This window comes from Nothoprocta perdicaria, unplaced genomic scaffold, assembly GCF_003342845.1.
Source record: "Nothoprocta perdicaria isolate Ctin4 unplaced genomic scaffold, notPer1 scaffold_116, whole genome shotgun sequence".
In the NCBI taxonomy this organism is placed as follows: Eukaryota; Metazoa; Chordata; class Aves; order Tinamiformes; family Tinamidae; genus Nothoprocta; species Nothoprocta perdicaria.
The window spans coordinates 1,928,136-1,949,807 of record NW_020454272.1 but is presented as its reverse complement, the minus strand read 5'-3'; the positions used below and the strand labels follow the sequence as shown (position 1 = coordinate 1,949,807).

General features: G+C 43.9%; 1 protein-coding gene across 1 annotated transcript in view; it reads right to left on the bottom strand.

Moving 5' to 3' along the window:
* Nucleotides 1-12,790, bottom strand: part of UTP20 (UTP20, small subunit processome component) — a 56,603-nt gene extending 43,813 nt beyond the window's left edge. Inside the window, exons 1-14 of the mRNA XM_026053451.1 lie at nucleotides 12,739-12,790; nucleotides 11,851-11,931; nucleotides 11,021-11,087; nucleotides 10,687-10,819; nucleotides 9,960-10,148; nucleotides 8,407-8,488; nucleotides 7,377-7,514; nucleotides 6,674-6,829; nucleotides 5,148-5,294; nucleotides 4,529-4,663; nucleotides 3,800-3,877; nucleotides 2,836-3,014; nucleotides 1,075-1,224; nucleotides 438-526 (exon numbers count right to left, since the gene is read on the bottom strand). Coding sequence (XP_025909236.1) covers nucleotides 438-526; nucleotides 1,075-1,224; nucleotides 2,836-3,014; nucleotides 3,800-3,877; nucleotides 4,529-4,663; nucleotides 5,148-5,294; nucleotides 6,674-6,829; nucleotides 7,377-7,514; nucleotides 8,407-8,488; nucleotides 9,960-10,148; nucleotides 10,687-10,819; nucleotides 11,021-11,087; nucleotides 11,851-11,931; nucleotides 12,739-12,783 — 1,669 coding nt within the window. The 5' untranslated portion in view covers nucleotides 12,784-12,790. The remainder of the gene's footprint in view (nucleotides 1-437; nucleotides 527-1,074; nucleotides 1,225-2,835; nucleotides 3,015-3,799; nucleotides 3,878-4,528; nucleotides 4,664-5,147; nucleotides 5,295-6,673; nucleotides 6,830-7,376; nucleotides 7,515-8,406; nucleotides 8,489-9,959; nucleotides 10,149-10,686; nucleotides 10,820-11,020; nucleotides 11,088-11,850; nucleotides 11,932-12,738) is intronic.
* Between the last annotated feature and the right edge of the window lie 8,882 nt (nucleotides 12,791-21,672).

The window sequence follows — 21,672 nt, the reverse complement described above, 5'->3', positions numbered from 1 at the left end:
AGGAAGAATGTATCACTGTAGAGCTGTTGCTATCACTCATGTCAAAGAAGGTAACATCACACATCTAGTATTAGAGGTTCAAAGTAAGGTGACAGGATGAGCCAATATTCTCTCCTTTATGTGACCAGTTCAATCTGAATCAGTATTGAATTTTCAACATCTATTCTCTTACCTGCTTTTTTTTTCCCTCCAACCTTCTTTCTTATCTTCCTCAAACCTAGATTTTGACACTAAGTCCTCCACAACACAGAACATCTGCCAACTCATTTTGAGTATCAACAGCATATGCAGAGCTGCTTCCTTGAAGGAGTTTCTCRCTAGCTCTTCTAGTGTTACTCATTTTCATGCTCTGGGTTTTCAACAAAACTGCTTTGTATTTCTTTTTACATTCCAACAAAAAGCAAATGAGCAATAGCAACAGTATAACAGTAACTGACCTTTGCAGAGATTTCCTTTGTCAATGGCTTTGAAGAGAAAGTCTGTAAAACTTGTCACACTCAGCAGGATTTTCTCTTTGTCTATTGGTCTGTCCAAAATAAATGAGAAACTTTTATCTCTCTCTGTTACATTAACACCTAGAGGCATATGAAGGTTTACTACTCCTTTTTCTCATGTTATATCATACAGAGCTCATCTTGAGTTTTAAAGCAGCAGTAGACTATTTTTACTAGCTCATTTTTAATTTATAATTAACTTGTAGCATCTCATTTCCAATTCCTTCCATGCAAGGATATTAAACTTATTGAGAACAGCACTTCTCTGGGAGGAGGGAAAGCAACTGTAAACTGTGAAGAACAGTCCTCTCCACCAGGGTACTGAATCTAAGGACTAGAATCAAGAAACTCATTTTATTCCCAAGAACACCAGTAACTTGCACTATTTCCACAGCATCTTTTCATCTTTTGACCCCAGTTTCCCCAAACTGCAGTTAGTAATTACTGCAGTTCTCTTCCTTCTCTGTCCTTCTCTTGGCAAAACCTTCTGTGATCAATGGCAAATAATTTTATCTATTAACTAGTCAATACTACTGAAATACACAGCAATGGTACCTCAGACAGTAGGTATACACCTTACCTAATATGTGGCAGTACAACCAAGGCAGCCCAGGGCTGAGAAAGATCAGTAATATCTTCATTCTCTGGTAACTGGATTAAAGACAGCACATGCTCCAACACAGGCACCCATGTCCTTCCTCCTTGGCTTGTTTGCTGTCTAAAATTAGAGCTGAAAACAAACACAAATATTTTARTAACACAAAGTTGCACATCAGAGATTGTTTCTTTTCTTCTTATGACATTACAAATTAAATATGCTATTGCTAATAATAAGGACTTGGACATCCCAAGGGGATTTTTCTATTAACTCCCTCCACAGGACAAAAGACCATCCAGGCATATGAAAGCTGGGAGGAACAGAACATGGCCCAGAAGAAATGTCAGGTCTTTTATTTCAAATTCAAGAAATAGCTGTGGAAGGAAAAAACTCTAGTTGCTGGTCCACAGAAAATTTCTGATGATCAAAGCCTGTTACTTATAAAAGCTGGATGCAAAGAGGAAAAAATATATGGTTTTATACTTCTTGCAGATAAGTTATGCAATAGATTTAATCTGCTGCAAAAACGAAGTTAGTCCAGAAACTCAGAACTGGCAGAAGAAAAGAAGCTTTCTAACCACAAATGCATCAAAGCTCTGGAACAGACTGCCTGGACAGCTGGGGAATCTCCAGTATAGGAAGTATTTAAGAACAGGTTGATCAGACATCTTTCAGGACTGGTTCAGGACACGCAAACTCCATCCTAGATTAGAAATGGGCTATAGAGCATCTTGAGATCACTCCTAGCTCTATATTCTGTTACTGACATTACAGGAGCACCACAAAGAAGCCCCAAATAGGGKCAAGATTCTAACCACTACGTATTCCACATCACCGAAAATCCCCAAAACATCAATGGAAAATCCAAAATATCAAAAGTCAAAACTTCGCCATGAAAATAAGGAAGAGAAATTGAAATCTATCCTTTTGATACACACTCTTCCATTCCCTAAACCCTAATGCCTCCACTCTACTAAATAAAGCTAGAAAGAAACCCATAGAGTGCGTTTCTCCATTGAGAGCCAACAACCTTATATAAAAAGCAAAACAAATTGACACTCTCTGCAGGTGAAAGACCTGAATTACCAGAGTTACAGAGATCAGACCAAACATTACCAGCAATGGTTGTTCTGTGCTTGACAACAGTGACCCTAAACCTTCCCTCAGAGCCTCCAGGGGAAGAGCAACCACTTTACTGCAGCCAAGGCAGCTTTGCAAGCACAAGCAGTTGAGCTGTGCCAGCAGGGTACCGCATCGAGATTAGTTTGGTGGCTTTTGCTATCGAGCTGTGCTCTGTGTGAGCCCTTACTGCTCCCCTCTAAGTTTCCAGGCAAGACCCAGGCCTGCTCAAAAGGAAGACAGAGCAAAGGCAGGAGATCAGTACCAGCAAAAACCAGGACTATGCAACTCATTCGCTACAGGGATTAACTGCTCTCTGGTGCAGCACGTGTCTGAACAGAGCAAAATGCACAGTGCCCATCGCCTGCAATGCTTGCTGGCCTTCTCCATCAGTGCTAACCTACCGGGAGGACAGGAACAAAGAGAGTTGGAAAAAGAAGAAAGAGGGAAAAGAAAAAAAAAAAAACAGGTCCTGCAGCATCACTTTGTTTGAAGATCTACCAGCACCATTCTTGTTTATGTAACTCTGGCGACTACTAAGGGGTAACAGCTCTGCAGGCCCCAGCCTCTGGGCAYGGAGCCCTGCGGATACCTCTGCTCCCTGCTGAAATCAAGGAGTCTCACCTGGAGCATGATTCCATGAAAATGAGAGGATACTTCTCAAACGCCATTGAGCCAAGGGTGGGAGGCTCTGCTTTCGCCAGAATAAGTTTAGCCAAAACTGCCATGGCCTCATCCTTTGCATGGGGGTCTGTGCCAGCGAAGCAGCGCTCAATGTGCACTAGAAAGCACGGAAGAAAATGCTGAAGAGGGAAGGAAAACAAAAAATAAGGTTTAGTAAGTCTCTTTAACCCTCATTTGATTAAACCCCTGAGGAATCCAAGATAGCAACCACAGAGGAAGCCAAGCTTTCATAAATCAATGAACAAAGCATCAGTGCTGCAAGCTGTATCGTACCCTGGCAGGGACTGTGGTTTAATGTAAAAACTCTGTTTGCCCCAAATCCGGTGTCCTATATCCCTAAATTTGCCCTCACCTCCTGCTTCACTTAGCTATTAAATTCTTCCTAGATCACTGATCCCAGATATCCCTCATTCTTCATTTGTATTTTCTTTCTCAAGAGGTCCTTCACTTTATCCTAGCCATAAAAATCCACCACTTTTACCCTTACAGACAAATTTCTCTTTGTGAACACAGGTACCTGCCATTCTTTGCTACCTGAACTAAGTATTTAATCCCACTGTGACCCCAGCAAGAGACAAAAAAGGAAAGTTCTACCAGTGTGAGACTCAAAGTAGCTAAGAAAAACTTCTGCCCATATCTGAACTACACAGAAATGCACTTTTCCCTATCATTTTTTAGTGCAATAGCTTAAATAACTTCTTTCATTCTTATGAGATCGCACCACAGGTTTAAATATTAAAAGTCATGTCATCACACTAAAATGATTCAGCATACAATGTAGATAAATATACTCTGGGTCTCCCAGCTAGAGGTTTTGCTGTTTGGCTGTGCATGGCACTTCACACCCCTCCCTGTCATGTAGTCATCTGTCAACTAAAATAAACACAGAAAAATATCCACTTACCCTCTCAAATTGCTTCATTGAGAACATCACCTCAGAGAAGTCCAAAAGAAAGTGCCATTCAAACCCACTTGCAAATACCTGCACGGTGCAAATGAAGGGTTAATAGGAACATATTAACAAGAGACATTTCACAGTCAACCCTCTGTATCCATGGATAACTCTGCAGTTCTGCAACTTTGCCATTTTTTCTGGTTCATCAATCAACCTTGCTTTGGAGTCTGAGACACACAGCTTGGTTCTGGGCATCTAGCATGGTTTGTTAACTCAGCTTCACTCAGGAATGACAACTCAAGCAGAAGAAAAGTATATCCCTTTTAATAAATTTGTCTGGATCTGTCCAAAGACAGCCCACTTATTCTTGCCACAATCTGGAAAATGGAAGGTTCTAGGACACAGCAACCATTAGAAAAAGTCTAAGCCCAGAAGATTTTTCAGCCTGGCACTTTTCCTGTGCAGCTCCTAGGGTACGAATCTACCATACTTGGTTGCAGAAAGTTTACTACTTCAGGAGAGCCAACCTCTGTGCTTCTGAAGGAACCAAAATATGAATCCTCCTTCATGGTAAATAGTATCAGGTATTATTTCAGATATAGGGCAACTACTCCTTTGTCTGGGTAAAAAGGGAATCTTTATAGTCTGTTTCCCAGCCCAAAGTGGCACATCCTGAAGTTAACTCCATCAAATGAGCTGGGCTCTGAGATTTCTGCTGCAAGAAGCAGAAATCTTTACCTTCTCAATAGCTTCCTTGGTCAAGGCATCAGGCAAGAAAACATTCTCAGACAGGAGTAAAGCAGAAATAGTGTTCAGCAGGGTTTTGCAGCAAGATGCCGTCAGATCTGGAGTTTGCATCAATTTTATTAAAATCTGTGGAATTAAAGAGAGAGAACTGATTATTTTGTCTATTAAGACAACGATTGTCTGGTTTGAATGACCTGGACAGTCTTTGGAGACACAGGAGACTAGTGTTCTAAGCTCCAGCCCACTGAAATACATCCTAACAGCTCTGTACAAGTTTGAATGCATGTGAATCTGGTGGAACTTCTCCAGCAGGAAAGCGAGCAGGGCCTCGCACTCTTCCAGTGGCAGCTGGGCTCAACAAGACCTCTAGGAGCAGTGGCCCCATTCTCACGGTCAGTCGTTTAAAGGAGGACTACACCAGCACTACATGACAAAGGAAAACTCTCAGGGTTTGGAGAGGCAGCAGTTCTCCCAACAAATCTCTCCGTTCAACTTCACTCAAATTCTAAATCCACTGATATAGCAGGAATGTGAAGGAATGTTCTAACTTCTCATTCAGATTCAAGAGAGACCTCTCTGGGACATAAGCCAAAGGGATTGTCTGACCTACCTGACAGACTTCCTCGGGCCGTGGGATTTTGGATCCATTTGCATGTTCCACTAGGATGAGATAGGCTTCCAGAATCCTTTCCATCTGCTCTGAAGTTGCAAGGCAGTTAACCTTAGTTATTTTTCCCTGCAAATCTAAGAGTGACTCCTGTTTAAATAAAAAGTGAAAGTTTTCAGATAAATGATCAGTTTACTGACTTTCTGTTACCCAAAATGAATTTTCAAGAATCAATGTTTCATCAGTCCAATGAACTCACAAGTCCTGTTCAATAAATGAAACTCSCCAGAAACACATGATTCCCATAACATAAAAACAAACATCTTCAAGATTCCTTGGGCACAAGCACCTCCTCGGTTGAGGCTCTCCTTTGGAGCACACTACAAAACTGGGGAGAGGAAGAGCAAGAAACCCCTCTTCCACTGGAATTACCAGGATTTAAGGTATGTTTACACTGTTACACACAGGTATTTTGGGCTAATATGAATGCTCAGGAATTTCCAATATCACCTAATGGAGCTGCTCTGAAACACCTCTCTCCATCCAGAGAATATGAACTTGTATATTTGATGCTATAAACTGAACCCAATTTAGAGACCTATCACAGACTGGGAGAATTTCCCTCCTCTTAGGAAGACTAAGCTCAGCTTACCCAGTCAGTGACTTCCAAGGTGAAAACCAAGCTGCATTAGAAGTAAAGGGAACTACCTCATCACTTTCCAAGAACTCATTCCAGCTGCAAATAGCGAGTGACTCAGATCCCAGAGCTAAAAACCATCTAATGGCAAAGAAGTCTGTGGCTAATGACTGTCAGGCAAGAACTGCAACTATACTAGTGGAGCAGGAGGCACAGAATGGGGTTTTCTAGGGAGCTCTGGAGAGCCACATGCAGAGAACTCCAAGTACCACGCAAAAAGGACTATTTCCCAGTGCTGGGAGAGGCACCCCTACCATTTTCTCCAACTACTCATTTCACCCTTCTGATTTTTTGGAGAGCAAAACCGAGGTCAGTTCTAAAAAGTTTCAATTCAAATCCCTAGAAATGAAATACCTAGAAGTTGACCAGGTAAGTAAAAACACTTACAAGGCCCCTCATTCTGCCTCACCCTGACCCAGCACAGCACAGGGCAGTCTGAGGGCAGTCAGYCCTCAGAAGATATCCCCACATAGCAGCGTGGGAACAACCACGCTGAAACACATTTGCAGGATTTGGTTCTGAGGAGAAATTTAGTTCTCCAAATTCAGTCCAAGACTTCCAAAGCAGAAAGCTTCCCCTTCAGTACCACATTGCTTCAGGACCCCCAACAAACCTAGCTCAGCTGAAGACAAGRAGCTGCAATAACTCCCCACGCTGCAAGGACAGCTCCTGCGACTCCTCTTTGGCCAGCTTGGGGACTGAGCTCCCAGTCCTGCACGCAGCAGGTCCCTTCCCCCAGACAGCAGAGCASAGCCACCAAGGCCACTCTGAACTCAGAGCACAGATTTGTGTCTTTCATGTAGAAAATAAATAAGCAAATAAAGCAACATACCTCCAGGCACTTGTAGGCAATGTCAAAATGCTCCCTATGGATATGTCCTACAGCTGATTTGATCATTTGCTTAAATGCTTCTCCAATTGTCACCCAGGGTAGCTCAATTTCTGCTTCAGTAACAGGCCCCAGCTTCAACAGAATTAATTTCATAGCCTGAACAGGAAAAGAGTACATCATGTATATCACATGAAATGGGTGARTGCTTTGAAAATGAGTCTAGCAATCCTAAATTTAGTGTAATATACTGCTTTCTCTATATATTATAGTATTATTGTACTATAGTACTATATATATTATATATATTATATATTATAGAATATATATACTGCTGTGATCCAAAAACTCTGTAAAATGATTATTGCAAAACAAAAAACAAAAATAAACAGACAAAACTTTAAGCTAACACTTAAAATCTAAATTGTTTTTATATAATCTAGAGAGTACAAATTGCATATAGAATGGGCAAGTAGAATCGTCTTAACAGCTAGGAATATATYATAGGAATGACTAAAAAACAACCTCCCCATCTCAAAGAAGAGTTTTATAAGAAGGTATTAGATCCTGTTAAGTTACAGACAGCATGCTTATCGCTGAGGACCCATCGAGGTGAACAAGATGACACCCAGACACTCCACTGAGCACCACCCGCAGCTCCTTCATAGCTACACTTGTACCAGCAAATCTTTCTTCTCRTCTTTACCGTTTCTGCACAGGAGTGGAACATGTTTCGAACGCCCTTGCACATCTCGAAGAGCAGCTGTCCCACACCCTCTGCTTTCTCTGGGTGCTTCCCCAGGTCGAGGAACATGAAGTTGAAGAGTGCATTTTTATCAGAAACCTGCAAAACATAAAGGAGAAAAAAAAGTTATCTTTTATTTAGAGCTGCCAGATTAGAAGAGGCAGATGCCAGCACCACCTTTCTGTCCCAGCCCTGCCTTCCTGCAACGGTTCAAGCTCATTATTTCTGCAACAACCCAAAGAAATTTAATGAAGGAAAATAGTCAGCTTTCAATCACTGCAGGTTCCCCAAACACACAGTTCTTCTGAAACCACTGCTGTTGAAGTACATGCTTATGATCATTCTGATTATTTTAGAGTAAAGCATGTGCATAAACACATCATTAAGTTTGTCCTAACTGGAACACAAAGGTCTCTGTACAAGTCTGGGAGGAAATGTGCATCATCTGTATGCAGAATCCAGTCATCCAAAACTATAACCACACTTGGGAATATTGCAGGGGTTTCTGGACCAAGATTATGAAGYCCTTCTTTATTTGAGGACTTGAAGTTCAGCAATTTCTGGAAACAATCAACTGAACAAGTATATTCAGTTATTAAGGTCTCTGAACCCAAAACAAAGAGGGAGATGCTCAGATTTGCTAGTCAGTGTCAGGAATCCTGACATTATACATTTTAACTAAATGAAACAMGTACTATTGACCTCTGCATAACTATTGAGCAATACAGCACTGCAATACAGTCCAAAGCTCCCCTTTTGCAAATTACCTTAGGACTTCTAAGTTTTTGGTAAATCAGCTGTGATCATTTGGTTTCAATGCCCTTGAAACAGAAAACTCTAAGGCATTGTCTGCTACTCTTGGTATTAAGTGGCAGAGACTAAACACTTGYAGAAAAATGACAACTCAGAAGAGAGAGCTTGCCAGTTCAGGGGGCAAGGGCCATGGGCCACAACAACATGGAGACAGCCACGAAACAAACATCCCACTTACCTTTCTCATTAAGAACACAAAACTTTCAGCAGCAAAGTTTCTGATGTGAAGTTTGTGGTGAGCCAGTAGAGTACTGTACAGTCTACAAAGACACAAAATAATCCACTAATAAAGACAGCAGGAAGTGGTTGCAAAAGTTACATTTCTAGTTTACATTTCCCCCTTCTACAAACACAARGAACCTGTATTCCTAGAGATGGTAAATGGCCTTCCTCAATGCCACTCTTTCCTATGTTCCCTATGCCAAAGGCCCAGTTTTGGAGAGATGATCAAATGAGAAGATAACATGTTTAAACGTCAAGTCTGAGGACTTAGGTCTCAGGTAGGCATACCTCTAACATCCTGGATCCACCTGCAGCATCAAGACCTTTAACAGAAACACTCACCAGTAAGAGGTGAGACCAAACTTCATTTGATATACCAGAATCATTTCACTTGTGTTTGAGGGTTTCCTGTGCACGCAGAGAGATAATTTAAAGGGGCAATGGATATTTGTAATTCTCTAGTAAACATCAGTAGTAACTGCAGGTGGCTCAGCACATGTAAAGTGCAGAAAGATTTGTGCCTTGGATTCACAGTGGGGCAGATGTTCCTGCAAAAAGCTTGAAAGCTTTTGCTGAGTCGGAAGTATCTCACACCCATCCTTTCCTCCATCTGTTCCCTATTGAAACTAGTAGCAAGCAACACAGATCCACAGGCCAAGAGGAGAAAAGACCTGCTGTCACAGCTGCCTAAGAGTGAACAAGCAGTCCCACTGGGTCACACTACAGCTCCATCCATCCCAATAACTGGTCAACAGCAGTCAGAAGCAGATGCCTGAGGAAGGGTTTAAAAACATGGCAAGCACATATAAAACCAGCCTCCAACCATCTGCAGCTCAGGCTTCCCAAGACAGAAGTGGTTYCTATTATGCTTGATAATTCCTTCAAACTAGGCCAGTTTCCCTTTGAGCTTGCGCCAACCTTCAGAATCCACAGTATCCAGTGGCAAAGAGTTTTATCTCAAAATAGTGCACAACTCATTTGCTCTCTCACTAAACAGACAGGAGGAGGGAAGAATAAAAGAGGTAAAACCCTGACAAAGTAATCAGAGAAAMGACGCAAAGGAATTCATTTAACAGCTCAAACCTTGGGGTCTGCACCTGGGAAAGAAAGGAAGGATGAAAATATGACCAAGCTACTTGACAGGTATCAAGAGACTTGTGTTCAATTTAGACTTTGTCAGAGGCTTTCAAAATGACTCCAACAACCCACTGTCTGTCTGAGTTTTGCTTTATCAGTTGAGGAGGAGGCTTCCTCTTGCACATCACCTGCATCCACCACACCAGGAGAAAAGGTGATCAAAGGCCCAAGCTTTCAGACTACCTCACAACCCTCCTTCAAGGCAGTGGTTGTTCAAGGGGGCTAAATATGAGAATAGGACTCAAAATCTGTCTCTGACAGCAAGGAAAATGTGTTAAACATTCTACCGAAGCACTAAGCCATATGATTAGAAGCCACTTACACTCCCACAATATGCAATAACTGCTGATGAAGACAGCATACGCTCCTTACCTGTATATGTTGCGTATGTCCTTCACCATCAATCTCCACAAGTATTTGTAGAGATAGGAAAGAGAAGTAAAAGCCCATTCCAGCAGTTCTGTGTCCTGTGTATCCAGTAAGTTGGTGATGGCCAAGAAAAAGTCATGAAAGTGAGGATAGAAGTCAGCCTGGAGATCTCGAGCCAGTTGCACCACTAGGCTGGGTTTTAGACAGCACATCAATATTAGTGTATTTTTTAAAAAAAACTAATAACAACCTTATAAAACATTGCATCATCAGACTCTGAGCTCTGTGTTCAACAAAACACTGGCACTTTAGAAAGAAACATAGCATTACATTTGCTTTCTATTTTTATTAAATCTCTCCCGCTATTTTATTATTAAATATCTCTCATTATGCAGCTGTGCTATTTTATAATGGGAAAAAAAAGAATCAAGATGATAATAATAAACATGGAGTCACAGATGATATAAACACTAACCAAAATACATCAGTATTCTGGCTGACACTCAGTAAGCACTCATTGTAGTTTGCTTGCCTTGTAGTAGCTAATTATCTAAAGACAAATATTTAAAAACATGATGCTCTATCAAGAAAATACTGCCAATGTGGGCATCTTATGGCTACACCTCTTTCCTCATGTAAGATAAGCAAAAAGGGCACTCAGGACAGCAATCACTTTTACCCTCTAGTACTGCCAAGGCTTCTTGGCTATATATTATCAGCATGTACTTACTCTAGCAGGGGTTGATAGGCAAGACTGCCTTTGACTTGCAAATGTATCTTCAAGCTCTGCACGATGGCACTCTGGTAATAAACCAGCTGGTTGAAGGACTGGCATTTGTTGGCTACTTCTTTGTAGAACTGCACTGTTCAAAACACAGAAAACAAATGCTCGGATTTAGAGTCCAGTTGCTGGTAAACACATAGAATATTAAAGAAAAATAGGTCCCCAGAGCCCAATCCAAAACCCAGTAAACAGAAGGACTCCCAGTAGTCTTTGGTTCCATAGGAAATGTCTTTTAACACTTCTAGACAAGCAAGAAAATTCTTAAATAAAAATGAGGTACCAAAATGCTGAGTGAGGTTCAATTCCCTCCATTTCTGCAGTGCTTCAAAAAAGTAGGTTTCAACCTCCTGTCAAAATAAAGAACGAAATTAGCTTGGCAACCCCAAAGAATGGTTCAAATGAAGAAAACAATCAATTGTCTCAAATATTTTCTTTTTTTAAAGAATTCTGACGACTTCATTTCAAAAGATGCTCTGGAATCTGCCTGAAAAATGATATTTTTCTTTCGATTCAAGAACACATTTGAAACTGTTTTCTAGTGACAGGAATGCTTTTTAGACCTCTGTTGACTGGCCTTGATATCCTAACACAGTAATGCAAGCCCTTCTAGCCCAAATGCTTTGAGATTTCTTTTGGCATCCTCACAGCCTTTGAGCACAAAACTCAGCACAACTATACAGCACACCAGGAGATAATTAACCTACCAAGCACCGTGATCACAGTAATGAGGTAAAGGACACATACAGGTGATGTGTTTTATGGTATCTCAAGATGCAGGCTTCRTATACATTCATATACTGTGCAGGGCTGGATTGAGGGGCGCTAACAGCCAGGGCAGCATCCTCCCTGCTGGGAAGTACCCAGCAGCTGACCAGCTACATGGTGCGATCAGGATCCTGCCCTCAAGAAACCTCTAGCACATCACCGTGAAGCAGGCCAGCTTGCAAAAGGAAACAACACAGGATACGAGGCTCCAGGAAAGTCAACTCTTCTATATGCTTCTTTTCAATTCCTCCCCATAAGATTTTTTTTCAGTCTTTCATGAAGTTTATCTACTTGGGAAGTGATCTGAGATCTTCTTTCAGAAAAAGACATTGCTGCTGCTCTCACCTCAGCATAGGTTCCAGTTCTGTCAATCCGATGAATAATATCGATATTAACATTGCTTAAGCGTTCCGAAAAGGTAAGAAACTGTAAAACAAAAGGACATGCGTTTTGTTTGGCTCTYTCCTGCAAATGGTCCTTCTAAATTACTCCCAGTAGCACATGCAGCACAAACTACAACAAAAATTACTTCAAGAAATGGTCTAGCAGAAAGTATCAGAMAAAAAAAGGAGGACCTGTAAACAGTTCTATCAGAATCTTACCACAAATATTAATAAGCAGAGATTCTTTTTAACTGAAGAGGGTAATAAAAAAAAAATCCCACCCACAACTAGACAAATAGACAAAATAAAAAAAAATGACACCTACAAGTGAGAACCACATCATTCCACAAATTAATAAAAACAACCTGCTCCTCTCCTCTCCTGTTCAAAACAAACATTTGTACCTCACCACTCAGGGCCCACTCAGTAGGTGTGCCTCAGAAACAGGGAGATGCACAGGAAAATCTATCAGGAGTTCTAACAGTCTGCATTCTTTTTTTAAAGAAAGCATAAATTTAAACCACAACGGATCCAGTTTATTTAGGTCCAGCTTTCAGTATCAGACCTGCAGCAGGCCTGGCGCACAGCGTGATTTACACACGTGGAGGGCTCTGCAAACTGCAGTGCGGGAGCGCAGGAAATGACCGCAGCTTATCAAGCGAAAATTCGTACTGGGATAAAGAAAGAGAGAAAGAGAGATGCCAAATCTCACGAACGCCGCGTTAAACGGCGGCTTCCTAAGGGGAATACTCGGGACGCCGCCTGCAGCCGGGGGGTCCCTCGCGCCCCGCCGCCCCTCGCGCCGGCCCCGCGGCTCGGCTCGGCTCGGCTGCCGCCGCGGGCCGCTCACCCGGTGCGTGTTGTCCGCCTTGCGCGCGGCCGCCCTGCCCGCCATGGCCGCCGCCGCTCCCCGCACGTGCTGGCCTAGGCGCCGCGCGCCGCCATGGCGGCCCCCATGCCGGCAGCAGGAGGCGGGCCCGCCACCGGAAGGGCGCGCGAGGGGCGGCCCGGCCCGGCCCGGGGAGCGGGGGAAGGCGCTGCTGGCGCCGCGGCGGCCGCGCTGCGCCCGGGGGAGCGGGGAGGCACCTGCGCCCGGCCGCGACACCGGCTGCTCTCAGCCTGCGCCCGGGGGCACCCGGGCCTCGCTCACCCCGCGCCGGGGAGGGGGACGCCAGTGTCCCTGGCCCTGCGTTGGCGGGTGGCAGCGGCAGGTTTGGGGATGCCCCCTGGCACGGAGGGCTCCAGAGCTTGCCTGGGTAGGAAATGAGCTGGTGGCACATGAGGTTTTAGGCCGTACCCGGGGGCCTGGCCTCCACCATGTTTGTGGTGGTTGGTCTGCACGCCGCACGGTGCCACCAGGACGTGCCGGGCTGGCCCGGTTTTCCAGGGGTGCAGCCAGGCACGCTGGGGATGTGCAGCCACMCCCCCACCCGGGCAAGCTGCTCTGCAGCCCCAGCAAGGTGGCCCGGTGGCTCCTGGCCCCGCAGGGGACCCGTCACCTTTGCCAGCTGCACCTGGGAGACATGACGTTACTGTGGCCCGGCTCCCACCCGTGTGAAGTTTTGTGTCCTCTGCCCTCCGCRACCCTCAGCTCCAGTAGCACCTGCATGAGGGAAGGTAGAGCCAGGGAAATCCCGTCGTGGATGAGCTCTCCCGATAAGCACTGATGGCCAAGCTAGAAACCACACAGCTGCTCACAGCCCAGGTTTTAGTACASATTTTCACCCAGAACTCAAAAAAGCTCATCCCAGACCCACAAACTCGGGCCTTGCACAAGAGTAAATAGTTACAGACTAATAATTGCTCACCACTGCACTTACTGAAGTACCAAGGCCTGCAGGAAATTCTGTGGCTGCAGTTCTGGGAGGTGGAGGATGCAGATGGGGGAGAGGGAGTGGATGRCAAGCAGGCTGAAGCTTTGCTTTGGGGAGATGCATCAGGTGTGTATGGCTCTGAGCCACACAACCATTTCAGAGTGTGCCTAACAAGTCTTGGAGTCTGTCTGCATCTRGATTTTGCCTGTCTTCCCTGTTACAGGCAGCTCAAGGCTGCTGTCAGGAACCACRCTTGCAGTTTGTTCAGGCAGCAAGTCACCAAGTTGGTTTTGGGCACAGTTGAAGTGCACTCTTGGAAGCATGCAGGAACCCACTGCTTTGAACAGACCCAACAGGTTAAGCACTGGCAGGTGTGCCAAAGGCAAGGGCTCACAGGCAGGCAATAAGCCGTTAGCGTGGTAGCCATCTGGACAGGGAGCAGGGAATGCTCCTATGCAACTTTCCCTTCCTTTGGTGAAAGAAAAAGCTCTTGGGGCATTTGCGTTAAGTGGGAAGAGAATGTTTAATGTAGGCTCTTGCATTTGAAGAAGGTTCWTTTTAGTGCTTTCAACCCCAAATAGCTCCGTGAGAAGGTAAAGCTACAAGCACGTAGACTGGTCTAGAATCACAGAAGAACTTGGCCATCCATGTGCGTTACATGCACAAGTACCTTTGTGGCTGTGGTTAATAAATTCACTTTATATATCTTCTTCATGTTGTTAATTTGGGAAAAAAACACAGTCCACAAGATCTTATACTATGATAGGCAGTACCTTTTAGAGTTGTAGAGCTTTCCGGGGTGCATGTGCTGCAAAATCCTCCAAGGAAAAAAAAAAAAAAAAAAAAACCCAACAGCAAAAAAAGAGCTCTAATATTTGTGGAAAACAACGAGGAGAAAAGCTCGGATGTGCTTTGCCTGTTGAAGAAGTTAGCAGCCAGCATAAAAGATGTCAGGGGAAGGTTTTAAGAGTTACAGATGCTACTTTATGTTTGTCATCTGGCAACCTCCCAGTCCGGAGGGTGAGACTCTGGTAAGTGTGGCAACTGCTGATATGTGTGGGAACTTTCTCCAGCAAGAACTGTTGATGGACTGCACATCAGTCAAGGCTGTGGATGCACCTCTTGGAGGTGTTCTGGAGTTAGCTTCAGAGTGACCTGGCTGCTGATGCTAGGATGGCCATGACAGTAAGGCTGGCGCTGCAGCTGGTGCAATTCAGTGCCCCAGGAGATCCCTCACTTACATTTCTGCAGTGTTACAGCTGTGTTGACAATGTTCCTTCTGCTAGAGCTCTCGTGCAGGCTGCCAGCCCCACTCCGATGCGATGCCTGCAGCATCAGGCCCTCTTCCTTTGCTTTTCCAGGAAGAGAAGGTGGGGCTGCCCCTGCCTCTGGGAAGGCCTCAGGCTCCAGCATCTGGTGATCATCCAGCAGGCCCAGCTGTCCACAAATCTCTCTTGAGAATCAATGCTAATGTCACGTAGATGGCCTTTGGAGAAGCAATGATTTAGTGATAATAATAACTGCAGAGGCCCTTAGAGGAAACTMCCATGAAGCAGCACATGCTTGTCTATGTATGCTGACCTGACTTCTTTAAATGTTCCCTATAGGTCACAGCCACCTGCTCCTGATAGTAATCCATCATAGTATCCTTTCCTGGATAGTAATCCATAGTGATCCACCTTTCTGGAGGTGTTCTAAGTTTTTTGTATCTTATCAATTCCTCCACTTTCTGGTCCTGCTGCCCAAAATTTCTTTGCTGACATCAACAGGAGCCAGAGACAAAGGCTCTGTGCAGATCCAAAGGGTGCTCTCCTGCCTTGTCAGCTGGAAATGTGGAAATATCCCTCTCATAGTATATATCTCAGTAACTACATACATGTGCAGCATTCAATGCATTGCAGAATGGTCATATTTTCATGTGTGTTGCTCACCAGCATCATACACATTCCTGAAGCCCCCACAACACTGAGTTTCTAACCTGAAGAACATGCATCTTGTGTAAGTAAAAGAATGGACAGATTACTGAGAGACTGGTTTCCTCCAAGGGGGAAGCTGGCCCAAGGGCTGAGGAAAGGTTATGTTTAGCCACAATATCTTGGGTGTACTCTTTCAACTGAAGTAAACAGATTCCTTTTTAAGTCGCCTGGAAAGTAAGAAAAGGCCTTCTGAAACACAATGACATGTTTTCCTTGCCAGTTTCCTTCTCGTCGTCTAACTGGCATTTTGCCTTGCCTAACAGGAGAAAACCCCGCAGAACTGTGTACAAGGTGATCCAGAGCACTTGCTAAAAACAAAACAAAACAAACAAACCAAAAATACCAACAAAAACCCACAAGATACTGTAATCCAGTCCTGCAAATTGGAGGAATTAATTTGTGTGTTTTACTACATTTTTTTTTCTACAGTGCCTGAAGCACAAAGATTCTGCATGTCATCCAGTTCCAGGTCAATGCTAGATGAGTTCTAGACTTTACTTACCCACAGATTTGCAGTGTAGTTTTCGACTAAGAGCTAAAATACAGCTGCGTGAGAAGGGGAAAACATCCATGACTTAAATATCCTGAACTTAAGGCCTTTCATCAAGAAAGGTGGCACTGGCAATGTGATTAAGATCTGTGAGATGTCTAGGCCAGTGACTCCTCTATTGCCAGCCAGAATCCTCTTGTAGATCTGGAGCAGGTGGGACGTACCATCTATACCAATAAACAGCGCCAGAGCAGAGGGATTCATCTAGAGTGATTGATAATGATTGTTTTGATTGTTTTATCTAGTGCTATTGCAAGGTTTCTGCCCAGTAGGTAGCCCCATACTGTTTTTTYGCTTGTTTATTTGAGCAGAGGAAGAGAGCTTCAAGGGTAATTTGTGCTGGAAGGAAGAAGCATCTGATTTCTGCACGGAGAACATCAATACGGATGACGGTGAGACACAGAGCCACTGCTGCTCTTCCTCGTGCTATGCACAGTGACAACAGCAGCCTTGGTTTCACCATGGCACTCTAGCCCCTACTGAACAGGCGCTAACCTCAAGAGGTCCAATTCGCTGTCCTGTCCACAGCTACCTGCTGCACAGAGGTCTGCATTTTATAGGCAAAGGAAAAAGAGAAGTATCTGCAGGGTGCCACATAGCTCACCCTGAAGGAGATGAGATACCCATCAGTTAACAGGTGCTCCTCAAGTGCCTGTAAAAAACAAGATGAAATGAGTCGCTCTCAAATGGTGCTCAGCTAATGCTGCTGTTCAGATATGTAGCCACAACCAAAGAGCTTCAGTAGTTCTAGCTCGACACTTTCTCATATTCAAGCATCATAATGCTGACTGAACAAGCAAAATACAAATATCATGACATGCCATTCCTACCATTAACCCCTCTAGGTCAAATCTGACATGTCACATTTGATGTGTCAAATCTGCACCATTCTTTTGTGCATCTTAGAAACACATTGCAATTATTATTTCTTTGCCTTACTCCACATTCCTTACTTTCTTCAAAAACCTAGCAGTGGGCCATTTGAATACATATTAACACTGAGAACCAACACATAGCATAATATAGACGTTCACTGAAAGAGTCCCCATGTGYCTGGATGAGTGAAGTCACACATTTACAGCCGGTACAAGTAGGCATAAACCACTGCCAAGCGACAGTGTGTGTGTGTAATCTTCAGCAGGGGCATCCTGGACAGAGGAAGGACTATGAGGATCGAAATGGGAGTTAAAGCAGGGGTGAGGGAGCTGCCTCCTGGTGAGACTGAGCCCATGGGAGAAAGTGAATGGGGAAACAGCAGGGCTCGGGGAAAGGCCTCTCATACCTGGACACCCAAAAAGCAAAAGGGTATGAGGCAGGAGAAGGAGATTTATTAAGGTAAACGAGATTGGGGGGAAAAAAGGGAATAAAGGAGACCACAAGGATTTAGCTCTAGGAACTACAGAGAGGACAGGTAACAAGGGAGATGTCAGAAAGGGTAAAAGACACTCCTGAGTATGAATGGAAGAATAAACCAGAATGAAGAGCTACTTAGTACACTGGGACAGTGTCAGGGAATATTTTCCAGACTACTTTTAAGTGCCTAAGTTGAGAGGCTCATTCCCGTAATGGCAAGCAATAGGTTCTTCCAGGAAATGCATTCAAGCAGTAGAGCTTCTTTATGWCTCTCCCCAGAAGAGCCTGTCCCACTCCATTGGTTAGAGAGGAAAGCTGGGGAGCCACATAAATAAAGTACCTAGAGTGGACACCTAAAGCCAACAGATCTAAGAATAGCACCAACAAGAACATGTGAACACAGATAATTTGGATAGCACATAGTGGAAGAAGGGAAAGCAAAAAACAAACAAACAAACAAAACCCCCAGAAAATAAGGGAACCCGGAGAAGAACTACTCAGAAAAAGATTTTTTCACTGATCTTTCTGGTGAACTTTTGACAGCCCTTTCTCATACATTAACTGCAAGTAAGCAAACTAGTTGAATTGTAATACCATTGATGCAAAATTGAACACCTTAAATAAACAAAAGATCCCAAAGCTGTGAGAATAAAGTTCAGGCATGTAACTTATTTATCCTTTTCAGTTAAAGGAGAGGTAAAATCTGTACCATGATTTTAGTGCCATACTAATTATTCTCTTGAGCAAATAATTATGGATTTCACATGTTACTGTATGAACAATGCATAAATAAATTGTGAATTTTCTTCTTTTAAAGGAAATGACAGGTTTCTCCAACGTCTAAATGAAGGGCTGCAGATCATTCAGATTTAAATACTCAGCATTCAAAACCAACTTACCTCTTCCTTCAGTCCTGAGGCGCTGACTGTTGATTGTAGAAGGTATGTAGGCATTATGGCGTTGCACAATCTGAAGTGTTCCTCTCGGGACCATTTAACTATTTGCATTTAGATCATTCTCCGAGCGCAATGCATTCATTCACATTCCTGTGGAACACAGAAGAGAAAAACAAACAACCAGGGAGGTATCATTCAAAATGTCAAGTAAACTTGATTTGTTTCTGTTTTATGTCACTCTCTGGCTCATTTTCAGCCATGCTGACTTTCTATGGAATTCTCCATCTCTCCGTGTCCCAAACAAGCTAAGCATAAGAGGAGAAGCATTTAAGCAAACAAGGAATTGCCCTAAAAAGCCTCCCATGATTAAGGTCCTAAGCTTATCGTCCTAAGCCTCTGCAAATTCAGGAAAAGTACTGAACATGCTAGAGACATAGAACTAGGAATTGTATATCTTGAGATGTTTAACTTGTTAATGTTTATGGTGCTTTCTTAAGGCAAAATTGCATCACATCTCTGCTATTACAGGCAAAGAGAACAGCCTCCATAAGGGACTTTTAAACATTGCATGCTGCGGTTTTGGCATTGCAAATCAAATTAGCTGTAAATACAAAGTTTCTGAAATGTTTCTTGGAAATGTGCTCAAGGGTGTTCTTCAAAATAAACAGATGACAAATACAGGGCATTTTTGTCTGAGAAAATCTTTGCGGACTTTGAGGTCACTACACCTCTGCTTAATTTGTCTGCCGTATTCAGTGATTACTGGGTAATGGCAAACATCTTCCGTGTGCATATACGTATGTAAGCACACGTGCCTGTGGGATTCCTAAGGAAATCACTCAAGCAAAAGCAGTTTTTCAAAATGTGTGATGTGGGGATCTCAGGTTCCCTGTCACTGCACTGGCACTGGTCTGAGGGCACTGCTGTGTGCACGCTCTCAGCCATCTGGATGCAGGCAAGCCCCATGCCACCTGCAACCACATGCAAGTACCTCATTCCACTGCAGAACTACTCTGATGCCAGGGACTCTTCTGTGACAAGGCAGCCCATGGAGGTGGGGCAAGMAAACAAAGAAATGCACACTTGGAGTTTGGAAGGCATTCAAATATCTATGGTGGCAACAAAAAGAAGCAAAGCCTCTCAATTCCCTGTTGCAAAGCAGAAGTCCACTATGTTCTGCAGAGCTGATTTTACCTTATGTGTGAAAAATCCAGGAAAAAGAAACCCACATTTATCGTGGTTCTGGTGCATTTACTATAATTTAGGACACTGGTATCATATTGCTTTGCTGCTGGTTTCACTGTGGCTGAAACATCCAAATGGATGCATTCAGCCTCTCTTGCCATGTCATTCATGATGACATTTGAAAGATAACTTGTATAATACCTTTGCAAAATCAAAGATGCCACCTGAATGAATGCAGTGATGGATTTCCTTACAGCAGTGCCTGCGTTTCTCCATTAAGAAGCAAGATTTGTTTTCCGATACCTGTAATTGTTTGCTGTGTTTATTTACACTAAAGTCACCAAAGAAGTGGTCAATATTGTGTGTTAATCCGTGTAGGTATGTAGGTAATACTTCAAGTCCCTGTTTCTGTTTTCATAGTTTGAGCATCACAGAGYGCCCCATGGAGTGCAAACAAGTGACACTGAGCATGGAGCTCTGAACAGCACAAAGGTCTGAGTAAAAGACTKCTTATATCCTTCCTGCAAGGAAGCAGGTGGCCTTTTCTGACAACACATAGTTTTGCTGGACAGCACTAATTCATTGCATTATGTGAGAACCTGCTAACAAGTTTTTACTAAGAGGGCTTCTTATTGTTAGTGTGGTCAAAAACTGATAGAGAATTGAGGCAAGCACCTCAATAGCCTGATTGGAAGGGTACAGAGGAAGTTTCTTTCTTGCTCTCCCTCAGCAGCTCATTGGGAAGATGCTACTCACTGTATATTTAAGGAATAATTGAGCCAAAGATTGATATTCTCAAGGTCTGTGATAAGATTAGAACATGGCCCTTGTACTACAGTGAGCCACTTCTATATATTCAGGGAGACTTTTACTCACCGAAGGGCATCTAGAGGCCAGACCAAGACTCACACAATTTCAGAGCAGCACAATTTAACCAAATAAACCTACCAGACCAGACTTCTACCTGCACCCAACCCTTCCAAAATGCACTCAGAAATACTTACAAATGGTCTGCTCCATCCAGCACTCCTAAAGAGATAAAAGTGCCCAGTGGGCCATGTTTGTCTGCCAAGGGTCCAGCCAATAAATTCTTTCTGAGATACAGAAGACTGCTGAAAATCTGGTCTGAAATTGGGCAAATGCAGGCAACTCAGAGTGCCTTGGGCTGAGCCCAGAGGACTTGCACCAAAGACAGGTCCCAGTGAACCTAGTGGTGAAGAAGAGCTCAGAGAGGCTGGGCAGCAAAGGGGCATATCTTCATGCCGTAAAGAAAAGCAGTGAAATGATCCTCCCCACAGTGCTGATTTGACCTAGAGAATCCACCCAGTGCAACATTTTGCCAATAAACAGTCCAAGCCTGCAGGCCTCCGTGCAGGGAGCTGCTATGGCCTGCTGTGGGGTGCAGTGTGTGCATGGGGCCTGCCGTCAGGCCCACAGTGGTCAGCTGTGGCTGACATAGAGATCTACGTCTTAACCTATTGTTAAGGTTAAGGTGAGTAACTGTTGATTACCCTGTCTAGGGTTGCCACTGCATCCCAAAATGTCCAGATGTCACCTGCGCTGTCTTTGGCCTGGATGTGCTGCTAGCTGTAGAAGCAGGCGTGTCTCAAACTCACCACATCCACGGCCTCGAAATCCCCTTTGTGTCTTTGGTGCATCTGTGTGGGTCACRCATGTGAGGCTGCTGTGCACAGGTGAGGACTTGGACAGCACCGGCTTCCATGAGCCAAGCACGCATGGAGGGGATTCCCTGCTACTCAACTGCATCGTTTAGCAAGTGGCCTTGGCAAGTCTGCCAGGAAATCCAAGTCAGCTGGCGAAYTGTTTAACTCACAGAAAACTATGTAATAAAACTTATCTTCACTTTATTTGGGAAGATGGTAACATGTGCTAGTGAATACGGATAGGAATCCCTGTCCTAGTGAACTGCTAGGTGAGTCGTCTTCCCTTCAAAAATCAGCTGGTGGAGGAGGAGGGGGAGAAGGGCTCCTCCCTGGTGAGAGTTCTCCA